This window comes from Centropristis striata, chromosome 4 (assembly GCF_030273125.1).
Source record: "Centropristis striata isolate RG_2023a ecotype Rhode Island chromosome 4, C.striata_1.0, whole genome shotgun sequence".
In the NCBI taxonomy this organism is placed as follows: Eukaryota; Metazoa; Chordata; class Actinopteri; order Perciformes; family Serranidae; genus Centropristis; species Centropristis striata.
The window spans coordinates 21,090,311-21,117,372 of NC_081520.1; the positions used below are offsets into that span (position 1 = coordinate 21,090,311).

General features: G+C 38.0%; 1 protein-coding gene across 1 annotated transcript in view; it reads left to right on the forward strand.

The window, feature by feature from the left end:
* brip1 (BRCA1 interacting helicase 1) overlaps positions 1-22,228 on the forward strand; it is a 95,105-nt gene extending 72,877 nt beyond the window's left edge. Inside the window, exon 26 of the mRNA XM_059331994.1 lies at positions 22,041-22,228. Coding sequence (XP_059187977.1) covers positions 22,041-22,091 — 51 coding nt within the window. The 3' untranslated portion in view covers positions 22,092-22,228. The remainder of the gene's footprint in view (positions 1-22,040) is intronic.
* The last annotated feature ends 4,834 nt before the right edge of the window (positions 22,229-27,062 follow it).

Consider the following 27,062-nt stretch of genomic DNA (forward strand, 5'->3'; position numbering starts at 1 on the left):
CCTCTCACATTCACAATTTTACCTCTCACATTCAGTTTTACCTCTCACATTCACAGTTTTACCTCACATACACAAATAAATAGGTATTTTCTGTGTATGTGAGAGGTAAAATTGTGAAGTCTGAGTATTTTACAAACTACTGATCAAACAACCATGTCTAGAAAAGTCCAAACAAAGGTCAGTTCTTATTATAAACCATGTTCAGCTTACAGGGTCAGTGTTTCCTTGCGCAGCTGCTTCTCCTTAATCTTTTGATGCTCATCCATCGATGATGAAAAATAACAACATTGAGAGATGTTTATATTTAATTTGTTGTATTTGTATGGGGGAAATAAGCTGGTTGGAGAAAAAAATAAATGCCTGAGGTAATATGGGGGTGTTTTTATCCTTCTTACCCATCACTTGACCCTTTGTTGCCCCTTATGAGCTTGGGGTCATAGGTTATATAATGTGTCGGGGCATCATCGAACCTTCATTAGATCTTTGTAACGGTCCTGTTGTATTATCTGGGTGCAGGCCGCAAAATGATTCTTTCTAGGAAGTTATTTCTTTATAGACTTTCAGAGGCTGTCAGTCATATGTAATGTATTTCATATTGTTGGAAAGAAACAGTTAAGCTTTTAAATTTTGAGCCAACTTCAGTCATCATTATATCGACTTATCGTTCAATATATAAAAATGGACACAATGGTTTTTTTCGGGAGGCAATATATTGACTTTTTGAGTTTTTGTGCTTTTTTTGTGTTGTGTTTAAAGTAATGCTGCAAATGTTTGACAGGCAGTTCGAATTACCAAAAGTAACAACTATATTTCTCAAGCAGCCATTACTTCTGTTTATATGTTAATTGAATAATAAAATAATATAATACATGATGATTATCTCATTGCGATGTTTTGTTAACAAAGCCTGAAAGTCTATTTTATTTGTTTTGGTTGTAGGTAATTTATTTATGTTTTATTTATCTCGGATGTTTTAATATTTCTTTTCCACATTTCAATTCCAATGTTTAATATTCTCGAGATTAAAAAGTTAATTGCTTTGGAAAAGGATGTACTTTTTATGCTCTAATATCATAATAAAACTAAAACGACAACGATACTATCATTTATTGTGATAGTTTCTGTGAAAATATATCATCCTAAAAAATGTGTTACGGTGACAGGCCTAATATTGATACTATCATCTTTAAGATACACCTTTATTTGAAAAATCCTACTTTATATTCATTCTTTTATTTAAAAAAACAAAAGGTTGTAGTTCATTTACATGTCTAGATGTTTGGTAAGTTGATATAACTGTAAAATAAATTAATTGTAGCAGGCTTTGTGATATCAGCAAGCATAGTATCGATGTCCAAAGACTCGGTTTAATATCATATCGCAATGAAATTTGTGATATACTGTCACACTCCTTCCCAACAGGACGCCTTTGGTACGAGCACCAGTCCTGATAGTTTGAAAGAGTCCCTGCCACCTGCTGGTTTTGGCCACATTTCATAAGGGGACAATTTGATTGATTTGTTACACATCACAACAGGCTCAAATAGTATGGTTGCAATGAATGTTGACTTACTCTAGTTCAGTCATTTTTCTGATACAGTCCCTTCTTCGCAAAACCAAGAGGTTGCTTGTCAGGAAAGCATAAACATGAGAAATGTTAAGCCGTTTGAATAACTGATCGATAGAATTGTTTTCCTGTCGGGGACAGTGTTCATGAAGCCATTAGGGAACTTAGTGCGCAAGATGCTTTGAAAAATATCTGACATGCCATGCACGAGACAGACAACAGAAAAGTCCAGCTGGAACACATCTGGTGTAGACATGGTGTTAGACGCATTTCTGACTTTCAAAACCATCTGACTTTGGTGAAGTAGTAGTATCAAATAAGACTGTCAGACACCGGTGCATGCCAAAATCCCTGCAAATAGTTCAGTCATTGAGATAGAAGGTCAGTTAGAAAGGTGTCTGATTGACTTGCTGTCTTTGCCCACCCATTTTTGATAACCTGCCCAGAAAATATTCTCTCATTCTGTTTGAGTTACTCATTGAGCAGTGAGCCTGTTGTTTTTTCCCCTGGTGAGATTCAACTCTTGTCTCTATTAAAACCAGAAACTCTCCACAACCGTTTTGGTCTATGCCCTGTTAGAACAACTGGCTGTAGTGATGTCTCATTCCCGAATAATTCGTTTGAAAGAGCGAAGCTCACTGAATCACTACTGAAAAGTTTTGTTCTTTTCTCAACTTGAGATGAACTCCCGTCCCGTCTAGTGTCTCTATTTCGAGTTGCTCAAGTCTGCCCCTCCCTCCAAACTTCTTTCTTCTTTTTTTGGGTTTTTTTTATCGGCAGTTGGCAGCCAGTGAAACAGGTGGACTACTGCCACCTTCTGCTCTGGAGCTCCCTCTCACCCTCTCCAGGGAACCGCCATTCCCTGTAGGCATCGCAGTCAGTGTTGCAGTTTGTGTACTGAACGTACTAGTACAGTGAATGGGAGCCCTGAGAGTGTTATATTTGAATAACTATAAGAAGGCCGATAGCTCAGACAGCAATTGTGTTTTGCTCCACTGCTTCTACATTTCATTGCCTGTGGGAGCACAGGCAGTTTGTGTTCTCACAGAAGTAAGATGTGACTACAATCATGTTTAGGCTTTGGAGCTCATAGATACGCGCCTGTAAGAACAGCACACACACACACGCACATTTTGTATCACAATCATGAAACGAGCCTTGAACAGCTGTTGGCCTGTCTATGTCATTGGTAACTGGCCAATGGAACTCGGTTGTGTGTAAGTCCAACTTCTGTAGACGATGAAATGTGAATTATTACAGAAATCAGGGCTCATTCTGACTGGGATCCTGCGAGAGCTGTGTCAGTCCGAGTCCAGCTCTGCATAACTTTACCTGTGATCTGAATAAAAAGCCTGCATTGAGACCAGTCTTTTTTTCTCTGGTTTGTTTTTATCTTTGGGCCTCCAATCAATGAACCTGTGAGACCTTTACAAGAGAGTCACCGTTGCTCAAGCTCCCCCCTTCCCTCTCTTATGTATGGATGTAGGAAGTACTGCCAACTATTATATTTAATAATTAAGTGTTGTTAGCAGCTTTCAGTTTGCAAACTGTAGCTTTCTCCAACCTAATTCTCAGCTCTTTGGCTTATTCACCAACGGCCGTTCTCAGTTCACTTTGCGATCAGAACTGAACGATCGGCCGTGTTTCAGTTCAGTGAGTACTGATACGCAGTCCTAGCACTGAATGATTCTGTGAACAAATCTTTTGTACTTATCTTTTTAATGAGCTGATTCTAGTGATTCAGTACACTGAAATGAACTGCCCTTCCCACCACTAACGGGCTGGATGATACTGAGTCACCTGTTAACCCTGAGAAGGAGTAGCAGAGCCACATTGATCATCTAATATGTAGATGTCTCCTCTGCACTCTTTCAGTACACTGAGGGGATAAATCAGGAGGCATACCAGGATTTTGTGATGTCCATAGGTCTCAGACTAGAATTTGTCCAGTCACATTTGAGTCCCTGATAATAAGGGACTGTGTATAAAAATGGCTGGAAGGTTTAATATGTTTTTGTTCAACCCCTTTAATGGATTTGAATGGATCCGTTGCCTTTGCTACAATTGAATCCCAGTTGTTTCCTTTCAGATCCCTTAAGGTGTACAGAGCCAAACTACCTAACTGTTAGTGGTGTGAATCAGCAGAGGCCCCAAGATATGATTTTATCCCCATACTTGAGTCACGATACGATATTACTGCGATTTTAATAATTTTGCAACATGGTGAGTATTGCGATACAATATATTGCGATTTAACTGTTTAACTGCATTTTGTCCACAAAATTTAATTAAATCAAGAATAGTTTTGTCAACTAAGTGAAAATTCTCAGTTCTGAATTGGGAGGCAGCCTTGTATGTAAAGAGGAGACTTGTCTGAACCCAGAGAGCCTATTGTCATTGAGATAGCATGACGTCAGAGGTCACATGACCACTTTGAAAATCACCATTAAACATCAAAAAATAGCCTAACTTGGCAGCGCTATAGATTCCTCTTCTAGTTTCATATGATACCAAAATCTACCATATCTCCAGTATATTCCTAAAAGTGAACCCATGACTGCGAAAAAATGGTGAAAATACTGACGGCCGTTTCCATGAAGATAATAAAAAGATGGCCTTTGCAATGCATTGAGCAAATACTTGAAAATCAGCTTAGATGCATCAAAATGATCAAAAGATACTTTGTTTAAGCTAAAAGTCAAATATCAGCATCATTTTGTATTATAAGGGCAGTAAATGTTATTATAATATAAAGGTGCTTATGATGCTGATATGTATCCTAACATGAACTTCCAAGAATTTTTCATACTGGTTTTGTGTTATGCTATTTTTTTCTTTCTCTCTTTGTTTTTACAGGCATTGTTTGCTCATGTGCTATAAGGCAGAATGGAGAGATGAAAGGCAGCAAAGTAAAGAAAACATGTCAGTAGCTGCTGTGCTGATCCCTGTGTGCCAGAAAAAACCTCATACATCAGTCAGTCATGTAGGTGGTAGAGGTGCAGCAGCAAATAATTTACCCGAGCTAAAGCCATAGGATCATGAGAGTGCAAACACGATTATTGACAGAAATACAAAAGGAGGTTTAAGGTAGTCTCATCCCAGCTGTGTGAAACTGCAGCCAAACAGCCTTGTGCAAAGAGGGTGGGCAGGTGACAGTGTTGGAGAACACGAGGACCCACCCCCCACAGCCAATTTGTATGCAGTTTCCTTTATTCTTGCTTCTTGTGGTTTCCAATCATGACCCAGTTTTGGGGGGACAAAGACCCCTGCACCCCTGTTGTGCTTATAATAGTCTCTAATTAATAGGGCAGCCTGTATTTTTGCGTGTGCATCTGTGTATACTGATCACGGGGCAACCTAATAATCCTTCTTCTGTCATACAAAGGTGTTGCAGACATGCTGTCTTTGCCTTTACCCACTTCTGCTTGAATCTTTAAACCTTATTGCCCTTGACACGCTGTCCTGCAGAGAATTAGCTCGTCCCATTTGTCTTACTCGTTGTGGACAGCGAGGGGCGCTGTTTCCCTACTTTGCCTGCAGAGACAGCCTGTGATTAAGCTGTGAATAGTGCTCTTCTAGCCTCCAAAGGGCTCACCATTAGGCTTTGTTGTAAGGTTTAACTGTGATGTCTATTGTGTCAGCAGCAATAAAGAGACATCTGTTTCTTAAGCTAATTCTGCTCATTTGCCATCCCAACAAAGCTCTAAAGTGAGTGGCTTACCCCGAGACGGCCAGACACCGCCATCGTTCAGTTCATCGTGTCACTTTTGTTTTAAACAATCTGCTCCAACAGATTTACTGTTACTGAAATTAAGAGCATGGAAGAATGTTGAAACGAGTTAATGAGACGGCCAAATTATAACGATACCAACAGAGCGTGGCTGAGCCTAATCCAAGGTTGTAATAGTTTTGGATTTTTAATTCGTTTTTTTATTTTGTTGTGAATTTTTGTTTTCAAATTCAGTCAGTTTTAATTCGTTTTTAGAGTGAGTTTGCTATTTTTTTTATTTTTTTGAAAATGCTTAGTTGTTGTTTTGTAATGGGGTATTTGTTGGGTGCAAGATTCAAAAAGGTCACAATAAATAATTTCCTTTTATTATCCATCTCAGCCCCAATAAGGTGATTAACTCTCGCAGCTCCGGCTGTTTTGAATGTTGGTTGGAGTGAAGTGCTGAACTTTCTGAAGGTGATCGACTCACATAGTGGTGTAACATCCAGTCTCAATAAACACATTCACCAATGTGTTCCTGCAGGTTCACTAACCAGCAGCTCAATAAAGAGATTTCAACCAAATAGATATCAACCAAAGAGGTTTATGAATGAAAAAAGGACATTTTCACTATAATTGTAGTTAGTTTTGTAACCACATACAGTTTCAGTTAGTTATTGTTTTTTAAACTTTATTTTTATTTCAGTTAATGAAAATGTTTTTTCCAGTCTAGTTTTCATATTTTGTGTTTTGCTGTTGGTGCTGCTGCCACAAGCCATGACAGAGGTCAAATCACCAGTGTCTCACTAAGACTCATAAGTTGTGATTGCTTAGCTGTGATTTTCAGTGTTTGGCCTTCATGCCTATATGGTCATGATGGAGGCTGTAGCTTTTGGTGCTACTGGATTGGTTGATTTGTCCATCATCAGTGGTTGAAATTGTGTGCAAAAAACCCTTAAAACCTTTTTAAACCCTAAATAAATCAAGACATATATGAATGAATACATGCTGTAAGAAGTGTGTATGAATAAAAGAGGGGGATTAATCAGTGATCATTTTTCCTGTAATTTATAAGATAAGGCTTTATTTATCCTGCAGTGGGGAATGTAGTTGTCACAGCAGCTCAAGGTACAGATATATTGATATAAAAACAAGAATAAAAAGACATATTCATACATAACAAAAACTTTTGAGTATTTTCCTTTCTCCCCTGATGTGACAGACAGTTATTGTTACTACCGATAGATAGTTGATGGTGATATTTCACAAGGAAATCTGTGCCACAATAGCCTGCTTATTATCACTGTGGGTTATAGTGTCACTGTGTACTGCATTTCTGGGTGTGGTTTGTCAGACTGGTGTTGCCCTACCACAGCAGAGACCTGGATACCAGACTCAAAGATGAGGCCTGTTCAGTCCAATGAGGATTGTTCCCTGCATATGCCAAAAGTTTTCCAGCTTCCAGGTTTCACTTTTTGCCCATGAGTTCCCACTCTGCATATAGACTTTACATTATGATGACTTCGCAAATTTTTAAATCGATCACAGTTCAAGTTGTCCTGTCGATAGTTTTACAGATGTCTCTTTTACTATTGTGGTCTATGCGGAAATGCTTCCCGGACTGAAGTGGGAATTTTTGTGTGAAAATTAGCTGCAAGGTGTGATGGCACTGTATCCAGTTCTTCAATACTTCCATTAGAGGTGTGGATCAGCCAATATATTTAACTGTTTAAATGCATTTTGTGTCCACAAAATTAAATTCAATCAAGAATTATTTTGTCAAATAAGAGAAATTCTCAGTCTATTCATCTCACTTCAGTCTTTTTTTTTCTCCATAATGAGAGTCAAACCCACAGACTGACAGAACTGAACTGATATCAAACATGTTTGGACGACAACAACTGCAATGATACTAGTATCTCTAGTATATGAGCCCTCTACAGTCTCCATTAAAAAAATGGTGAAAATAGTGACGGCCCGCCAGCTGTCGGAGCGCTAAATATTGTGGCCATGAATCGATATAATATCGCCACACAAAATATCGTAATACTATGCTGTATCGATTTTTTCCCAACCTCTAACTTCCATGGTGACTGGCTTGCTGTGGGCATAACATCTGAGAGCCTTACTGCAATATAGGCCATCATAATTTTTTATTTTGAAATGTAACCTGCCACCCGGATTTTGTGTTTTACTCCACATAAGTACATCTCCACCATACTTATAAAGTGTGTTTTGTTTTGATGAACTTACTGCTTGAGACTGTTCAGAAATTGATAAGTAATGTCTCTAAGGGTGTCAACCCCTGAAGTGTACAATCCAAACAGGGATTCCCCAAAACAAACAGGCATGTCATTGGAACAAAAACATCCCCGCACACTCTCACCTAATGAGCACACACACTTACAGCACAAACAGCAGCGAGACAAAAACACGCACAAGAGACGAGTAAGCTGCAGAGCAAACAAGGGAGTGGAGCTCCTCCGGCAGCGGGCCTGTGGGTGTCAGGCAGAGCTCTACCTCTCACCTTTTGAATTGTGTTTGCACACACATGTGTTTGCTTGCCTGTCTGTGTGTGTATGTTTGCACACAGGTATGAATAAAGGTGTAATGTTTGCTCTCTTAGTCTGCTTGACAGGTGTCTCTCAGCTAAAGCCCTGATCCAGTTTGGGCCTTTCAGCAGCAGTGAGTGCTAATGGAAAAATAAGCTTTGTAAGAAGAGGAAATCTGAGAGAAGTCATTAATTTGCAGTCAGGCCTTTGTGCTCGCTGACTTTGAGAAATGGACCTTCATGGGTGACTGTCCTAATAATTTTCCATCCACCCAGTTAATACTTCATATAAATGTAACAAAGGTTATATCATGAAAACAAAACACTAATTTGCCTACTTGGTCTCAGTGGAGTTCTGCCTTCTGCCTCTAGTAGTGCTGTCTGCTCTGCTACAGAACATCAACAAGTCCTCCAAATGAAATGAGAACATGGGTTGTTTTCGAGAAATAAATCTGTGTTATGACCAGAGGTGAGGGAAAAAATTGATACAGCATAGTATAGTGATATTTTGCGTGGCAATATTATACTGATTCATGGAATCTTCATAGGAATATACTGGAGATACTGGTATCATATAAAACTAGAAGATCTAAGGAATCTGTAAGCACAATGTGCATCAGGATCAATGTTAATAAACAATTTATTAGGCAACAGATTCTCTAGCTTGTCAAAGCCGCAGGTTAGCTTATCGAGCCCATCTGAAATCATGTGACCGTGTTGTAGTTCTCCATAGCATAAAGTTAGCTAACTTTTGTCGGCTACATTAATTAGATTAGATTAGATTAGATTTGACTTTATTAATCCCACAGCGGGGAAATTTCTTTGTTACAGCCGCAGAAAATCACACAATTTTAAGATAAGATAAAAAACAATCTAAGAAAAGACATTTAACAATATTCAAAATATACATAATGCTTCAAACACAATAAAAGTGGTGTTAATTTGTGAAGATTATTAGCATCAGAAACATGTTAATGCCATGATCCAAACTCCAATGCAAAAACCCCACAGGCTAATTCTCAATAGAACCCATGGTGATTCCAATTTCTGGGTTGGCCTACAAAAATACATCATTTCGTTTGCTCTCTATACCAGAGATGTTTTAATGTAGTTATAAATGGTAAATGGAGTGCACTTATATAGGGCTTTTATCCAAAGAGCTTTACACTACACACTATGCTCATTCACCCGTTCACACACACATTCATACTGGTGGCAGAGGCTACCAGGGCACACTGGTGCCACCTGCCACCATTGGGAATTCATTCACTCACCGATGAACGCAGCATCGGGAGCAATTTGGGGTTCAGTATTAGTAGTAAATTAGTAGTTAAGGAGCCTTTACATAGTTTGCCCACCAGATAGCACAGAGTAAAAATACAACTAGAGGTGTTTTAAAGAAAATGTTTGTTACGCGTTTAACTTTCCCTTTTTAGTCCCACAATGTGGAAATTCTAACTGTTCATTTATCCCATCCTTTTTTACACACCAGTGAACACAACATGCTTAGGAGCAGTGGGCAGCACATTTCTGCGCCCAGGGAGCTGTATGGGGGGGTTATGTGCCTTACTCAAGGGCACTTCAGTCCTTGACCTGTCAGTCTTGGGATTCAATCTGGCAACCCAACGATTCCTAACCTCTAGGCCACGGACTACCATTGGCGAATTTTAGGTCCATAAGGATTTCCATAATTTTGGTGATTTTTTAAATTTCAGTCTGAAGTTAAAGAAACAGTTAAAGTAACCATTAAGAAACATCCTGAGATAAAGTTCTTGGAATGACTGACCAACTTAAATTGATACAAGAATGTTAATGAATGAAAAGAATGGAGGAGCTCTCAAGTTTGATTTTTTTCATACAGTTGAAGTGTTGTGATAGTATGGCAAAGGATTATGATTTTTCATAGGATTTTCTTTGGAATGTTTACACAACTCACAGATGTACATAACTGAAAGTGCACATAACCAAAATGTACTAAAAGTACCTTTTATGCTGAATTTTGATTTTTAATAGCTGTGTTGTTTTGGTGTTGTTATTAGTGGTAAAGAGTAACTAAGTACTTTTAGTGCTATGCTGCAAAATACACATTCTTTACTTCAGTATTACCATTCTGTGTTATGTTAACCTGCAACCCCACCACATCTATGAAAACATATACTATAAATTGTGTTAGTTACTTTCTAGATGAAGATGCTGAACCTGTAATAAAAGTCGAAAATAGAATACACTCTCTTAGAGTATAAAGTTAAAGTTAGCTCAATCTCAATCAGCTGTAACATCAAAAGGCTTTTAATGCATCACTGATAATAACCCCATATTATAACACAATTAATATTCTTTGACATTTGAAATTCTTTCCTGTTTTTACTCCAGTAATGGATCTGAATATATCTTTATGTCATTATCCGTTGAGTAGCACCTCAGGGAACCTTCTCTGTGTCCTCCTCCTCACTCACAGTGCAGGCTACATACTCCTGCTGCAGCAGACAGGCTGTCTTGTTAATTTCCTGATTGTGTAATTATATCAGGATGTTGTTTGTGTTATCAGAAATTCTCCTCGTCATAGTAAGGGCTGTGTGTGTTTATGTGAGATGAGTGCCAGTGATAGCAAACCTCGGCTCCGTGCTTTTGCTATCGAGGCCATCAGAGATAACGCCTCCTACACTCTGATTTCTTCACAAAAAACACCCTTTCATCCAGCTCCTTGTTTTAAATGATTGAGACATGTGGTGTCAGGAAAAGCTCAAAGTCGGAGCAGTTAAGATCTGATACATCCTCGCAGAAACCTCAGGAGAAGGTGTGTTCGCCGAGTGAGCGGATGTTTTTCAAAGGCATAAGAGGACATAGATTCCTATCCAGCCCACTAGCTGTAATTGTGCTTGTTTGGAGCTATTTCGGCGAGGAGTGGGGCCTGTAGGGAGAAGGCAGCGGAAGGGGAGGTGTCATCCTCTCACATCAGACATGTGGCACTGGGGCCAGGAGGAGAGGAGGTGCAAATGAGTTTAGGTCACAACGAAAAAGGACTGCAAGATGAATGTGATAAGTTGCCCACCCTTCCTGGTCCTGGCGATGATAATCACTCAGCTTGTTTTCCCTTCGTTGCCTCATGATAGAAGCCAAGGGCTACATGACAAGACTCCAAACAAACACTTGAGATGATAAAGGACAGACAGCCGGTTCACACAAGTGAGACTAGTCATGCTCCAAAAAGGTTTTACACTGCTGACACTGGAGCTTTTCCTGCACGACTCTACATTCTTTCTTCACAGCTAACACTCATATAATCCTGTTAAACTGCAGACTACAAGACTCCTGCCCATGTTGTGCCTGTGTACTTCTGATACTGGAATAAAAACAGAGTTATATTTGTAACTTAGTGTTCCGACGGCTCCCAAACAGGCTTGAATGACATAAACTGGGTATGACTGGAAAGCTGAGACTCTTGTGGATTCAATGATTCAGTTTTCTCCATGTTGGATGATGTTAGTCATCAGTAGTAGCCAGTTCATTGCAGTGAGGGCATTTCTTGAGTCTCGACCTCACTGTATAAAATGAGCTGCTGTGACCTCTAGGTTAATCACAGCCTCATGAAACTTTACAACCATAAACTAGAGACATAGAGCATTCAGAGGAGGTGCAGCTTTCCTAGGTTTATTGACAATAAGAGAGTCTCTCAGCAGATTGAGGAACAGAAGTGCTCGTCATCCAATCGCTGAAAAAACAGAAATCTTCAAAATGACTTTTTGAACCCAAATCACAGCATTCTATGTTGTTCCAAAGGGCTTGGCATATTGATGTGATATTCTGGAGGGGTTTTCTGTCCATTTTTACCCATTCTCAATATGATAAAAAAATTGCATCATTCAGCACTAAATGTGTGTAAAAAATGGTATCAAATTGCTGCAACAACTTATGGGACATAGTTGAACATGGAAATGGACTTCAGATTCCAATATATTAACATTATGACTATTATACACCTTAATAGGTTTCAATAATTAATTAAGTCATTTTTATTAGATATTTTTGACCAGAACAACTAGACACATGTGCTGAGCTGCATATCAAATTAATCTTCAGGATCACAATGACAAAAGATGTCACCACTTCAATGATCTCCCCCTAACATCAACTGCACACAACCCCCAATTCGCAAAAAAGACCTTGAACACTAACAGGTTAAAAGCAGACAATCTTACAATCATGTTTACTCTACAGGGCGTACAGATGTATGGAAGCAGTCTGGATACACAAACATGTTTACACACATTTGTTGACTTAAATGGTCCAAAATTCATAGCACAAAAACGTATGCCACATGGACCCTCTTGGACCCCTTGCACCCATCAGATGCAGAAAAAAAAATTGTGTGCTTGCAACTGGAGATTAGCAGTTACAGATGGGGGGAAAAAATCGATACAGCCTAGTATCGCAATATTTTGCCTCGCAGTATTATATCGCTTCATAGCCACCAAGTATCCATATTTAGCGTTCTGGCAGCTGTAGACTGGATTTACTAGTATCATATGAAACGAGAAGATCTAAGGAATCTATATATGTGTCAGGATATCGTGTCGGGAAGTTGTTGAAATATCGCTGCAAATTCTGCAGTTGTTGTCGTCCATACATGTTTGATATCAGTTCAGTTCAGTTTGACTGAATACTTTGTTGGTCAGTCTGTGGGTTTGACTCTCATTGTGGAGAAATAAAAAGACTGAAGTGAGATAAATAGACTGAGAATTTTCTCTTAATTGACGAAGCAATTCCTGATTGAATTTAATTTTGTGGACACAAAATGCAGTTAAACAGTTAAATCGCAATCACAATACTCACCATATCGCAAAATGCTTAAAATCGCAATAATATTGTATTGTGACTAAAATATCTGGATAAAATCGTATCGTGGGGCCTCTGCTGATTCACACCTCTAACATGGACCCTCTAGGACCCTTGCAGCCACCAGATGCAGAAAATTAAATTTGGGCTTGAGACTGGAGATTAGCATGATCCATTGAGAGGAAATGGAGGCAGCAGAAACATGTCCTGTGCCTTTGTAGGCTGTATTACTACAAAGCTTGGAGTGAACAAGCAGAGGTCACACAGAAGACGTCCTGCATTGTTAATATCATCATTTCCTCCAATTGTGGATCACTCCAGCTGGACTGATATTATACCTCTCATCTGACATCATTCAGGGTGTTTGGGTTCCCCCCATGTTTCAATAAGTGTGAGCAAGACTAAAGTTGAGTTCCACAGTGTGCAGTGTCCTCAGTCTTTTAAACACCCTCTCAGACCGATACAACCCAAGCTTACGTCCTCCTACGTGATGAACACAAGCTTGATTCTTGTTAGCATGTGTTTTGTCAATAGCTGCTGTCAGAATCCTTCCTGGACCTGTTTTGGAACACATTATTGAGTTTTCAATCCAACGTAATGGGATCAACCTTTAAATACCCTTCCAAACAGCTACACTAACAGGATGTCCGACCCGTTCTTCAGCCATCTCCCTGATCAACCTGGCCGCACTGCGTTAAGTAGACACCTGATTTGATGGTCAAGCTTTGTCAGATCGTCACAGCCTAAGCCCTGAGGGGATGAGCCACAAATCACCTGCTAAGACTCTTTGGAGTCAGAGCTGAGGATCCTAAATCCCCAAGTTTACCTTTCTTACCTGTTCCTAGTCCTCTTACTGTATGCCCACTTCTCAGGAGTCGGAGCTGTGTCCCGGAAAGGCAGACTGGTAATCCAACACCTGATGTAAGGACACCTGGTGTCCAGATTTACTGAGATTGCATTGCAAGGGCAAGGCCTGTTTCTTACACCTCAGTTGCTTAGACTATGAGTACAGGTTATTGTACAAAATGTAAGCAAATCAAGTCATTGTCGCGCTCTTTGAGATCTAATCTAAGGTCTAAGGACTGAAAGCTAGTTGTAGTTTTCTGGCGGTCACTGTAACAAAGATTGAAGCTTTTTAAACCTTTATGTATTTATACTACCCTGGCATGAATGTACAGTTTTCCCATTGTTGCTCTGACCTTTGTTTGAAGAAATAAGTGTCAACTGTAGGTCCTCTGGGTCCAAACTGAAGCCAAAAATGTGTATGTAGAGTGGACAGAGCAGTGAGGAAATCCAGTTTTTTACCACAGTGCCTGACTATGTAATGTAGTTGGTCTATTGGCCTACATTGTCCTTCCATGACAACAAGCTGCCCTTCATCTGAACTTGACTGCCAGGCCAAGGCTGCTGGAAACGTGTCACTGACATCTGAAGCTAAATATTTCAGTCTGTGTGTTGATGTGGCAGCGATTCGGAGGGGACTCCACATGCCACAGTCAGGACCACTCTTGCCTAAATGTAAAGTGGGTTTAGATATTATTATTGCTATTGTAAAAGACTTATGACCTATTCAGAATCAGAATCAGCTTTATCGACTGTCATGACAGAAAATCGTCTCAGACGTGGCTCACTTACAACAACATACAGTGCAAAATGCAAACTTGGACAATAGACATACAACATGTGTTCTTAACAACCAGACCAGAATAAAAATAACTTATGAAGTTAATTTACGCAGGATAAAAATTACAGTGTGTGTGTGTGTGTGTGTGTGTGTGTGTGTGTGTGTGTGTGTGTGTGTGTGTGTGTGTGTGTGTGTGTGTGTGTGTGTGTGTGTGTGGTGTGTGTGTGTGTGTGTGTGTGTGATCATCACCTTTTATTTAATATGGTTATGGCAGTGGGAATGAAGGCGTGTTTATAAGTGGTTTTCTTAGCTAGAGGCACTTTATAATGGCAGCCAGATGGAAGTAACTGAAAAAGGTTTGTGCAGGGGGTGAGTGGGATCTTTTGTAATGTGATTTGCTTTCCTGGGTGTGAAATACTGATGATGTAGTTTGAGTCTGGTCAGTTATTTTGCTTCCTTGGTTATGAAGATATGAAGACAGATTCAATGAGTGATTTGTACGTGACATTGTTCGGCGTCTGCTGTGTGAGAGCCGAGGAAACGGGTCAGACCAATCGTGATCTCGTTCTGTTTGATCCAATCATGAGCCTACCTCCATAGAGCGTGCAAAATGACGAACTTAGCTGTCTTATGCCTCTCACCCAACCTTTCTTTAGGTACTTAATCACCTTCAGGAGGATAGTTCCTCCTTTGGCTAACCTGCCCGTCAGCAGCGCGTGATCCCCTGTAAACCGTGCTTATCAGTCTAAATACTTGATCCGGACCAGGCCGGCAGCTAAAGACGAAGCTCTAAGGAGACAGCTCAGAGCATTGTGATTACAGACTTAATGGAGGACAAACATCTTAGCAGGATATATGTGTGACCGCTGTGACACTGTGAGTTCCACCTTTGCTTGACCCGGCTGGATCGTTGCTAAACTGGCTCTTCTCTAGGTGTTCTTTCTGGCAAAGACACACGTTTTTTTCTTCTCAGTGATATGGGAGTTGAAATGAGGTGATGCAGCTTGTTGTTGGTGTGATAATTACTTATTTATAACATGATGATGAAATAAGACTAAGAATTTATTTTAAGTTTCAGGTTCATGAGAGAACAGAGGGACTTTCACAACATGAGTCGACAAAGCTACAAGTGGATGAAGTATTCAATAACAGTATTTTGTGTGTACACTGCTTGGATAATAAAAAAAATAGGATTATAATTTATATATATTATACTTATATACTTTTTTTATTATACTTTTTTTAAAGATCTCCCATATGACTTGGTTTCTAGATCATATATATATATATATTTATTTATTTATTTATTTTATTTTTCTTCTGTTTTTAGCGGTTTTTATGCTTTTTATAATTGCATTAATAACTAAATGTATTATTATTATTATTATTATTATTATTATTACTTACAGGAGGTTTAGATTACCAGAAATGAGAAAAAGGTTTCCTGAAGCTCCATCATGTGACACCACAAACCAAATTCCAATATTTTCAAATTCCTTCATTTTATTCAGCTTGTGTCTGAGTATCTCAGCAAGTCAAACCAAACATATCCGAAGGTAAAAATACCACTAGTACTACAAAGAACATAGTACTGAAAAAATAAGATAAAAGAAATTATTTAATTCTCAAAAATAGAGCTAATTAAATTATTGTTCATCATCCAGATAATCCTTCATAAATATCGGTACTTTGACATTTTGATGCTCCACCTCACAGATTTGAATCCATCTCTGTTTAATGGAATACATTTCAGCCAGTAGAGGGTGTGAGTACTCCAAGAGGATATCCTCCTACTCCCAACTCTGTGTCCTTGCAATTCCACGCCTTCTTTTCCACGCCCCCTGAACCTAGTTGTAGCGTGTGTGTGCACTGATGTCATCCCACCCTCTGGAGAGAACAGCAGGAGTCACTGTCACTTTGTGCATCAGTCTGATTTTCTTTATTAGGATGTAGGAGAATGAGGATCAAAGTATACACATCTCGCCTCCTTGAAACCACAATAATCTGAGTTTATAGTGATTTATACAACTCCAACACTGTTTTGGGACCCTAGTATGCAGAAATACAATAGAGGGAAATGATTATTAATGTATGTAACATACTAGTCAGTGCTGTGTGTTCTTGTCTGGCACAATTTAATTAATATCCAAGTATTTCAAAGGGGGAAAAGAGTGTCAAAGTGCCACATTACTAATAAAAGACAGGCTCATTGCATTGTGTTTTGTAGGTCTACTGTTTGATTGTGTTCCTGTTTTGGTGCTGCTTTCTCTGGTACTAAAACAGCCCATATTCCAGGACATGGGTCAGTAGCTTTGCAGATGCAGTGACATCTATAACATGTTCAGTTGAGACACTTGACGGACACTGTTATGTTTTATGAAACATAAAAAAAAGCCTAACTTTATTTAAACAACTTCCCGACATGATATCCTGAAACACATGATGCCTATAGATTCCTAAGATCTTCTTGTTTCATGATACCAGCATCTCCAGTATATTCCTAAAAGTGAGCCAACTCAGGCCTCTGGAAAAAAACAAAGACGCCGAAAATAGCAGTACTTGGACAGGAATTATATATTATAATATAATATTGCCATGCAAAATATCGCAGTACTATGCTGTATCGATTTTGTGATACTTTGTCATCTGTGTAGATCAAGTGTGAAGGTGTTCAGTAAAGAGTTGGTCTTCAGTCTCTTCTTAAAGATTGATAAGGACTCAGCAGATCGGATGGAGTTTTAAACCTATTAAAGTGTTTTATCATTGTCACTAGCCGTGTTTTAATCAACAAATTTCTCTGCACATTTTAAAGATTTGCATGATTGATAGAAACACCAAAATTTCAATAAAACTTTTCGGAAATGCCCCTAAGAGTTTTAATGCTCGAGGTGGTTTCTGTCTTTTTCAAAAAAATAGTTAATGCACTAACGGGAGATGGAAATGCTTTTTTCTAATAAATTCTGGCGTAGTGAGCATTTAACTCACATGACTGATCAGCTGTTTTCTCTGACACGGAAGAAAAATTATAAGTTGCTCAATTAAATCCAATTGATGAATTGATTGATTGAAGTTGTCTGAACCTTTTTCTTATTATTTTTTCTCTCTTGCGCAATCTCTTCTTCTTCTCCTGTTTGCTAACTGATAAGCCTACAGCGATACACTACACTGCCATCTTCTGACCAAAGTACGTTACTGCAGCTTTGTTTATTCGCTTTAAACCAGCTGATGGAAACGTCCCTAATTCACATCTTCTGTAATGCAACTTTTCAAAATTTCGCTTCAAAATTTGATTCGGCTTTAATGGAAACACAGCTACTGACTGCTGATTCAACAAGTTCTCCAACAGAAACAGCAGAAGAGGTTGTGTGTCAGTACCACAAATTTCGGCACATAGTCACATATTGCGGCTCGCATTTCGAGGCACCTATGTACGTATCGCGGCACAGGCCAGCTTGTGGCTCGTGCTACAATGTAGCATACATTCGAAAAATAGCACACACGTACGATCCACAATTATAAAAAAAGAAAAGAAAACAGGTTTCGTGGATTTATGTTGTAAAACCACTGACCTAGATCTAGGGCAAAAAATGTCTGGTAAGGCGTTATAAAAGACAGTTTAAACAGTAAATAAATGTACGGAAATGCCGGAAATGAGGTAGTTACAAGAGTCCGGAACTACCGCGAGTTACGTTAAAAAAATGTCAGTTACGTTCAAAAACGCGATTCACCTAACTTAAGTTAAAAATGGTTTACTTTTGTTTTCACACGGGATGCGATCCCAACTCCCCTCGGTGAAAGTCTGCCACTTGTTTGACACATCCAGCACCCCATCCTCCAAATGAACGCAGGAATCCGCCCTTTTAAACTTCACTTGGCTGTCAATCACTACTACGTCAGGCTCCTCTTAACCAGGCGGTAGGGGTCGCAAATCATCAACAACATGTTGCACCGGAGGAAAACTCCCTCAGGTGTAATTAGGGATGGGTACCGAATTCGGTACTTTTATAGGTACCGACCGAATTCCGTCGGTACTACCGAGTACCGATTCATGTAAAATCAAACGGTACCATGTTTCGGTACCTAAACGGCATTAACTTTAAACTGATCATTGATTTCAACCTGTTTTCATTTGACGTCACAAGCGTGCTGACGATCGTACTATTTATTTATTTTTTTTTTACCTCCTCGTCTGGTCCTGTCTGCTCACCGTGGCCACTAGCTGTTGCCCTCTTCCGTCCCGGCGCAGAGACGAACAGCTCTAGGCCTGCTAGCCGCCAGCTGCTATCTCTCCAATGTCTCTACCCGGGCATGGCCTTCGTCTGCCTCCAGATTGGACCTTCCTTACTCCGTTTGCTCTCTCCATTCTTCTGTAGACCAGTCATTAACAGCTAGCAGCTAGCTGCTACATCTCTGGTCCTCCTTTAATACTCCAATCTTTAACTCAGGAATATTACCTGCCACTTTACTCCAAACTGCCTCGCTGAAATGAAATCCCTCGGACTCCTGCGTCATCCTCGATATGTGCACAGAGCAGCTTGACTCAACTTTGTTTATTCAAAAATTGAGATTTTATTATTAAATTAACAAATTGACATTTATTACCATATGAACAAACGCAGAAGTACCGAAAATTGGTACCACTGAGTATCGATACCAATTCCCAGGTACTGGGTATCGGTACCGTATCGGTTCAAATGTGAAAGGTACCCATCCCTAGGTGTAATCAGTGAGGCTGATTGAGGAAAGGTTACAAAGAGAGGGCGGTACCACTTCTCTCTCACTTCCACCTAATAGCAGCAGCAGAGCAGCTTGTAGCTGGTGATCAGGCCTTTTGCTTGGTTTGGGTTTTTTCCTTGTTTTCTGGTGGGACTGGTGGCTCAACTTTTCGGTTATTTATGTCTTGGTGGCAGAAGGGCTTCTTTTGGATCTGATGGCCCATTGAGGGTTGGTCCAAGAGTCCCCCTTTCTTTTATTGATTTTTCCAGCCCTCCAGACCTTTTTGTTTTTCAGTAGTTTCTTTGATTCACTCTTGGTTGTTTTGTTTGATAAACTTTTCGTAATAAACAGTGGTGGGAAAAGTATTCAGATTTCTTACTTAAGTAAAAGTACTAATGCCACACTGTGAAATTACTCCACTACAAGTAAAAGTCCTGCATTCAAAACTTACTGAAGCAAAGTACAAAAGTATCAGCATTAAAATGTACTTAAAGTATCAAAAGTAAAAGCACTCGTTATGCAGAATGGACCCACTCAGATTGTATTCCAAATATATTTTTGGAGCATTATAATTTATGTAGAGAGCCATTTTATTTTTCTTAAGATGGGGCCCATTGTAACTACTTAATATACTGTTATGAGGTTTAATTACATAAAAATGTCTAATCACTTTAAATATATCGTGTGTTTTTTATGTTAAATCTTGATCTGAAAAACTAACTACACTGTAACAGAATGCTGTAAGAAAACAGCCAAATTGTGACAGTAACATACTGTTCCATTAAAAAGGTATTATACTGGGGCGTTCCCGGTGGCACACCTGGTAGAGCGCATACCACAGAGGCCCAGTCCTCGTATGAGGGCGGCCCGGGTTCGAATCCGGCTCGGAGCCCTTTCCCGCATGTCTTCCCCTCTGTCTCCCCCTTTCACACTCAATTTCTCCTATCAATAAAGCTACAAAATGCCCCAAAAAATATCTTTAAAAAAATAAAAAGGTATTATACTGTAGAAAACGATGCATTCTGGGCAATATTTGTAGGTAGCTTGCCGTTTCCCATAAAATATATGATATATATATATGTATATATGTGATATTTTCTAAGTCTCTTCTTGTCCACATTTTTTTAATTGCTGTATTTTACTTAACTAACTCATTCAGTGTATGGATATTAAAATTACTGAGGTTACAGTGAAGACAGCGCTTAATTCATAGTGATTGGCTTTCAGACAGTGATAGGCTCTATTTACAAAAAATGACTGCATTGTATAATGCAACAATATTGCAACAAGCTTCAGCACTATACTGTGTTTTAGTCTACTGTAAAAATCAATGCAATTTACTGTAATTCAGTATGTGGTTTTATCACAGTACCATAGTGTAAAGTAGATAACAGTAAGGGAACTGTAAAATTAACAGTAGAATGCTGGCAACCCTGCTGCCAGTATTTTACTGTTAATTTACAAGACAATTGTTTACAGTGTAAAGCTGTCATCTAAATGTCGTGAATGAAGTAGAAAGTTACATAAAAGTCAATACTCAAGTAAAGTACAAGTACCTCAAAATTGTAAGTACAATACTTGAGTAAATGTACTTAGTTACATTCCACCACTGGGAGTAAATCATTGTTTTGCACTACTCCTGCCTTTGTGGCAATGATGTTAGATCCTCATTACTGGGAGCCTTTGTTGGGGGTCGTAACAACGGCCATCATGACTAGAGACTCAACTGCAGAGAGAGAGATGGCCTAGTGGAGAGCTGCACTTTTCTAGTTTTTTTTTAGTTGCCTTAATACCACAAGTCCAAAGAAAACACTTTGTCCTGAACGCTCGTCTGTCTCTGCTCTGCTGACATTGTACATCATGTCCAAAGAATGTTTTCCAATCTAAAATGTTTTTGTCCAAAGTAAAAAAGTAAATAATCTGTGTCCTTTTCCTCTCTAAACGTCTCATCCAGAAATTTATTGTAATGAATATTTTTTACAGATGCTTTTATCCCAAAGCCGTTTTGAAATGTGGAGATCCTGTTTTATACACAGATTTAGATTTGGTTTATTCTGCTGCCAACCAGCTGTGTGTCTGATCTGAAGGGACACAAACAGTTTAACGTCCCTCCACCGTGGCTCTGAACACAGCGTGCCCTTTTGGCCCGGTCCTCAAATCTCCCACTCTCCTGAGCAGTACCCACTGGTTATAGTGAGTGCTGTGTTCTTCTGGCCTCCTGTACACAATTAATAATTTTTATGAAGGAGCAAAAGAAACTTGAAACACCTTCCGATGAGGATAATCCTTTACCTCTACTAATGCACAATGTCACCCCCCCCCCCTCCAAACCCCTCCTTGTCCTTTCCATGGCAGATCTTTCTGCATGTGGATCAAATCAGAATTATCCACTAATTGACTATTTACAGGGCTCGAGAAAATCCCTAATGGACTTGATATTAAATCTCCCTCAGATATTTAAAGTGTCTTTTTGGAGTGCTTTGCCGAAAAACCATACTTTTTCTTTTTTACAAGACGGCAGAGTTAAGCCTCTCAGTGTTTTCAAATGGGCCAGCCAAGCCCGGGCGGCTGTTAGATGGGATTATGGGACGACAGTAGGGAAGGGCAGTGCGACGCAGGGGAGAGGGGAACGGCCAGATCTCCGTACAACGACTTCCAGATGGACCGCAGACCCCGGCTCTCTCGCTGGAGATACATACTCCGCTTGGTTAACTTGTACTCTATAAGGGGCTTAAACTTGGCTTCTTTATAATGAGATTGACTGGGGTTTTATGTGGAAAGTTAGATAACATAAATTTCACTATGACTGCCTGGCCCTTTAATGCATTATTAAGGCTTGGACTAGAAAACTTGGACTGTTAGACTAAACTTGGGGATCTTTGTTTTAAACGTGTGATATTTTTCCTTTTAATGTCAACTTACTTTATCTTTTATTGTTGTTTTTGTCAGAGCATCTCAGCATTACTTCATATAAAGGCCATAAATATATTTCAATACCTGTATCAACTTTCAAATTTTTTTGTTTTGCTCTCTGCAGATCTGGCTGTCCCCAGCAGCAGTCCAGTTCTGCTCTCTTCTCCACATTTAGAGCTGAAGCTGAAACAGGAACAGAGTGAAGAGGTCAATAACAGCAGAAGATCTGCATATATATTCTTATTTTTTTGGTGCTGTTATACTGTAAAAGCTACACTTATGGAATATGACCTATGTGTAAATCTGTGCACTGTGTGTTAATGTGTGTCAAATAAATTATATCCCAAGAAAAATGTTGCAGAACCCTTTGATATTATTTAGCAATCTGACACACTACACACGCCATTAATGCTGCATTATCACAAATTTCAGACATTATCTTATCTATTTGTTAATTACCAGTGGTGGAAGAAGTATTCAGATCCCTTACTTCAGTAAAAGTACTAATAACACACTGTGAAATTACTCCACTTCAAGTAAAACTGCATTCAAAACTTACTGAAGTATAAGTACAAAAGTATTAGCATCAAAAAAGTACTTAAAGTATAAAAAGTAAAAGTACTCGGTATGCAGAATGAACCCATATATATTCCAAATATTGGATTATTATTATTGATGCATTAATGTAAGCAGAGTTTTAATTTTCTCAAGGGAAGATACATTTTATTTTCTTAACATACTGTTATGAGGTTTAATTTCAACAAATGTCACTTTAAATGTAATGTTCATGTTAAATCTCAACCTGAATAGTAACTAAAGGTGTCAGCTAAATGTAGTGGAGTAGAAATATAAAGTTACATAAAATGGAAATACTCAAGTAAAGTACAAGTACCTCAAAATTGTACTTAAGTACAGTACTTGAGTAAATGAAGTTAGTTACATTCCACCACTGGTAATTACAGAATGGTAAATTTAAATCCCCAAACTGTCTCTTGGAGTTACATTTATATTTCTACATTAATATGGATGTTGAAAGAAATGTAATGCTAATATTACTTTGTATTTTAAGCAAGAGACATCATATGTATTGTTTAACATTTTTACACACACTGTACTGCAGCCTGGTATCAGAGTCCTGCTCTCTACACACCCACCCTGACCGGCTCCCGCTTCTTGTGTAGCACTTCCTTGACTGGAATAAACTTTGCGAGTGAACATAATCCAGGCGGCAATTATACTTCCCCTCAAACGCATTTGTTGTATATGAACATCATTTCTAGGACACAGTCTTTCCATACCAGTGGTTTTCCATTTTTATCCTATTTACTGTAAATCCCGTACTTTATAATACAGCTTACCATTTTGCAAAACATGCTGATGTGTTTTAGATTCTTTGATGTAGTCGTCATTCCAGGCCGCCATTGGTTTCCATTTGTTACTGCACTTTATGTATTCTCTTCAGATTGAATGAAAAAAACTAAGTACATTTGCTCAAGTACTGTAGTTAAGTACAATTTTAAGGTACTTGTACTTTTCTTGAGTATTTCCATTTCATGTAACTTTATACTTCGACTTCACTACATTTGAGACAAATATTGCACTTTTTACTCCACTACATTTAGCTGACAGCTTTAGTCACTTTTCAGGTCCAGATTTAAAATAAAAAAACATGATAAATTAAAGGGATTAGAGTTTTTTTATTTTATTTAAACATTATAACAGTATATATAGTTAAAAGGAGTCCTACCTTTACAATAATTTAAACTTTTTTTTACATTAATACATCACAACAAATTATCTAATAATATAGTTAGGTAATATATCTGGACATTCTGCATTAAGAGTACTTTTACTTTTGATACTTTAAGTACATTTTGATGCTGATACTTTTATACTTTTACTTCAGTGAGTTTTGAATGCAGGATGTTTACTTGTAGTGGAGAAATTTCACAATGTGGTATTAGTACTTTTACTTAAGTAAGGGATCTGAATACTTTTTACACCACTGGCATTCACAAAAGTCATGCACGCTTGATGTTCACTGCAAGTGATCTCCCAACTCACACACATTTCAAGAGTCCGCCAATGTATTTTAATGTCATATTGAAATCGATGGGAGTCAATATGAACATCATTTCTAGGACACAGTCTTTCAATTTTTATCCTATTTACTGTAAATCCCATACTTTATAATACAGCTAATCATGTAGTCGTCATTCCAGGCAGCCATTTGTTTCCGTTTGTTACTGCACTTTATGTATTCTCTTCAGATTTTTGGTGGAAGAAGTATTCAGATCTCGTACTGAAGTAAAAGTACAAAAGTAGCAGCATCAAAATGTACTTAAAGTGTCAAAAGTAAAAGTACTCGTTATGCAGAATGGACCCTCAGATTGTTTTATGTTCTAAATATATTATTACATTATTTGTATTGATGCTTTTATGTAAGCAGTGTTTTAATTCTGTAAAGGCAGGGCCCATTTAATTACTTGATAAACTGTTAAGAGATTTAATAAAAAAAATGTCTAATCACTTTAAATTGATCATGTTTTTATGTTAAATCGAATCGAAAAGTAACTAAAGATATCAGCTAAATGTAGTGGAGTAAATAGTACAATATTTGCCTCTAAATGTAGTGGAGTAAAAAATATAAAGTTACATAGAATGGAAATACTCAAGTAAATTACAAGTACTTAAAATTGTACTTAAGTACAGTACTTGGGTAGATGCACTTAGTTACTTTCCACCACTGCAACTCACAGACATTTTAAGAGTCTGCCAATTTATTTTAATGTCATATTGAAATTAATGGGAGTCAATGTGAACATCAAAAATTGCTGCATCCATTAAAAAAAGGATTTCTGTACTGATACAAATTCCAAAAAAGCTAGTATGGCCCTTAAGGCAAATCACATTTAAAAAGTAACACTGTGGACCCAGCCTGTCCTCTGACAGCTAAATGATGTCTGATCACTTTTATCAGGCTCAGCATTTCAAGATAGCCGGCTGATGATTTGTTGATTTGAGTGGTGGGTCTCTTGAAGGGCCTCCCTTCATGTGAAATGCACCAACAGCTGAGAAAGAGATAGAGAAAGATGTGTTGACATGAACCAGGACCAAGCCATCAGCATAACTCAGTATCTAATGAGAGCTCTGTGTGAGTGAAAGCAGCGGTACTCACCCTGCTGTCTCCACATTCCTCTCAACAAAATTTGCTTCACTTTAACTTTTGATTGCAGACATTTACTGATGGTAACCCAAGTGGGTAGTACATTGCAAGTTCATCTTTTTAATTCCATCATGTAGTGCTGTTTATATTTTATATATATTGTGTTGTACAGTGAAAATAATAAAGAAGTTACCTCACTCACACTTACACATTAATTGACTTACACATTTTTCTACAGTATTATTCAATTGCTTAATGGTCTTGAAAGTTGAATTACAGTGAATCATATGTAAAAATGCAAAAAATACACATTATATTGCTGGATGTAAAATTAAGGCAACTTTCTGTTTTATTTTAGTAAAACTTTCAATTTAATGTTAAAAGAAAACCATTTTTTTTTACATCCAATTTAAAGTTTAACTGTAAGAAAACAGAAAGTTTTACATTCAGCAATATGTTGTGTATTTTGACATATAATTTACTGTATTTTACATTCAAGATCATTTAGCAATTGAATAAAACTGTAATAAAAAATACATAAATCTATAATGTCCCATTATATTAATTTACAGATTTCAACTCTCATTTTATGGTTATTATTTGTGATAAATTATTGTAATACTAATTGTAATAAAAATGTGTAATTTACCTTTATATAGCATTAATGTATATAGATATATAGATATATATATATATATATATATATATATATATATATATATATATATATAAAAGAAGAATACAGTAAATGTAACCATAGAGTATTTAGCATTAAAAAGAAGATTAATTCAGGAGAGAAGGTTGCATTTAAATGCACAGCTTTTGTTAGTTGCAGTTTCCATGACTGCAGGCAAATTTACTTCATAATGTCATTAAGTCTCTTAAGAACTTACTTTAATGTCACATTCAAATCTGAAGGTTTGCCTGGTATAAAAACCTGACTGTTTTTGAACTGTAGGTTCAAAAGTGAGCAAGAAAATGTGCTCACAATGGCATGCAGTCTTCTTGTGACACATCAATTAAGAAAAACAAAAAACACACTAAATTGTCCATATTGAACTTCACATATACTTCACAAATGCTGTAACATTAATAAAGAATGGCTTTAATTTGATATTAACATTATAAGGCTTCAAAGACCAAATATGGTGAAAAGTGAGTGTAATGTAATTTAGCAGTAAGTCAAATATAGCAAACAATTAGAGGCATGAAAATGTTTATTCATCAGGTGTGCAAAAATGTCAGTATATCCAAAAATGTTATCATGAATTAAACACAATGAAATAAAGGGACGATACACAAATTCATGATGAATCAGCATCATATCCTACAGATAATCTCTCCTGTCTGTAATGCGAGCGACAGGCTTTTCCTTCAGCCTTCCAGCCTCTCTCGGGCTGTTTTGTATTTAAGTCTTGCACAGATTTTTTCCAAGTAAGTAATTTAGAAGTGGGATTTGTGTGCAGCTCTCTTTTCCAGTACTCATCATGGCTGAACTACAGTTCTTTAAGCCGCATCTGGTTGCTGTCCCGTTTCACTAGAACTTTGTTGGGAGTCGTGAGTCAGAAGCCTTGAAGCTTTAACGAACAGCCACAGTAGGATGGCTTTGTCTCACACTTACAACATGATGCTTTCTTCAGTTACTGCGGCTATCACGCAACTACACACTAACTTTTTTGGTGCACTTTCCACTTGATTTCATTACTCTGTATGTACACCATAAGATAGCAGGCTAATTTAATGTCTTTGTGCATAATGATCCTAACAACCTTTTCTGTTTTATATATTCCAATATCTATCTCACTTTAAACTGGATTCAATGCACTTTTTTCCTGTAGGCTACATTATGGTGTAGCAAATCTCATTTTGGCACATATGAATGATGAGGACTCAAAGAAGCTTGGTTGTGATAACCTTTTAAATCTGTAAACCCCTCCTCTCAAAGCTGGCACAAAGTATAATTCTCTTAATATCAACAAA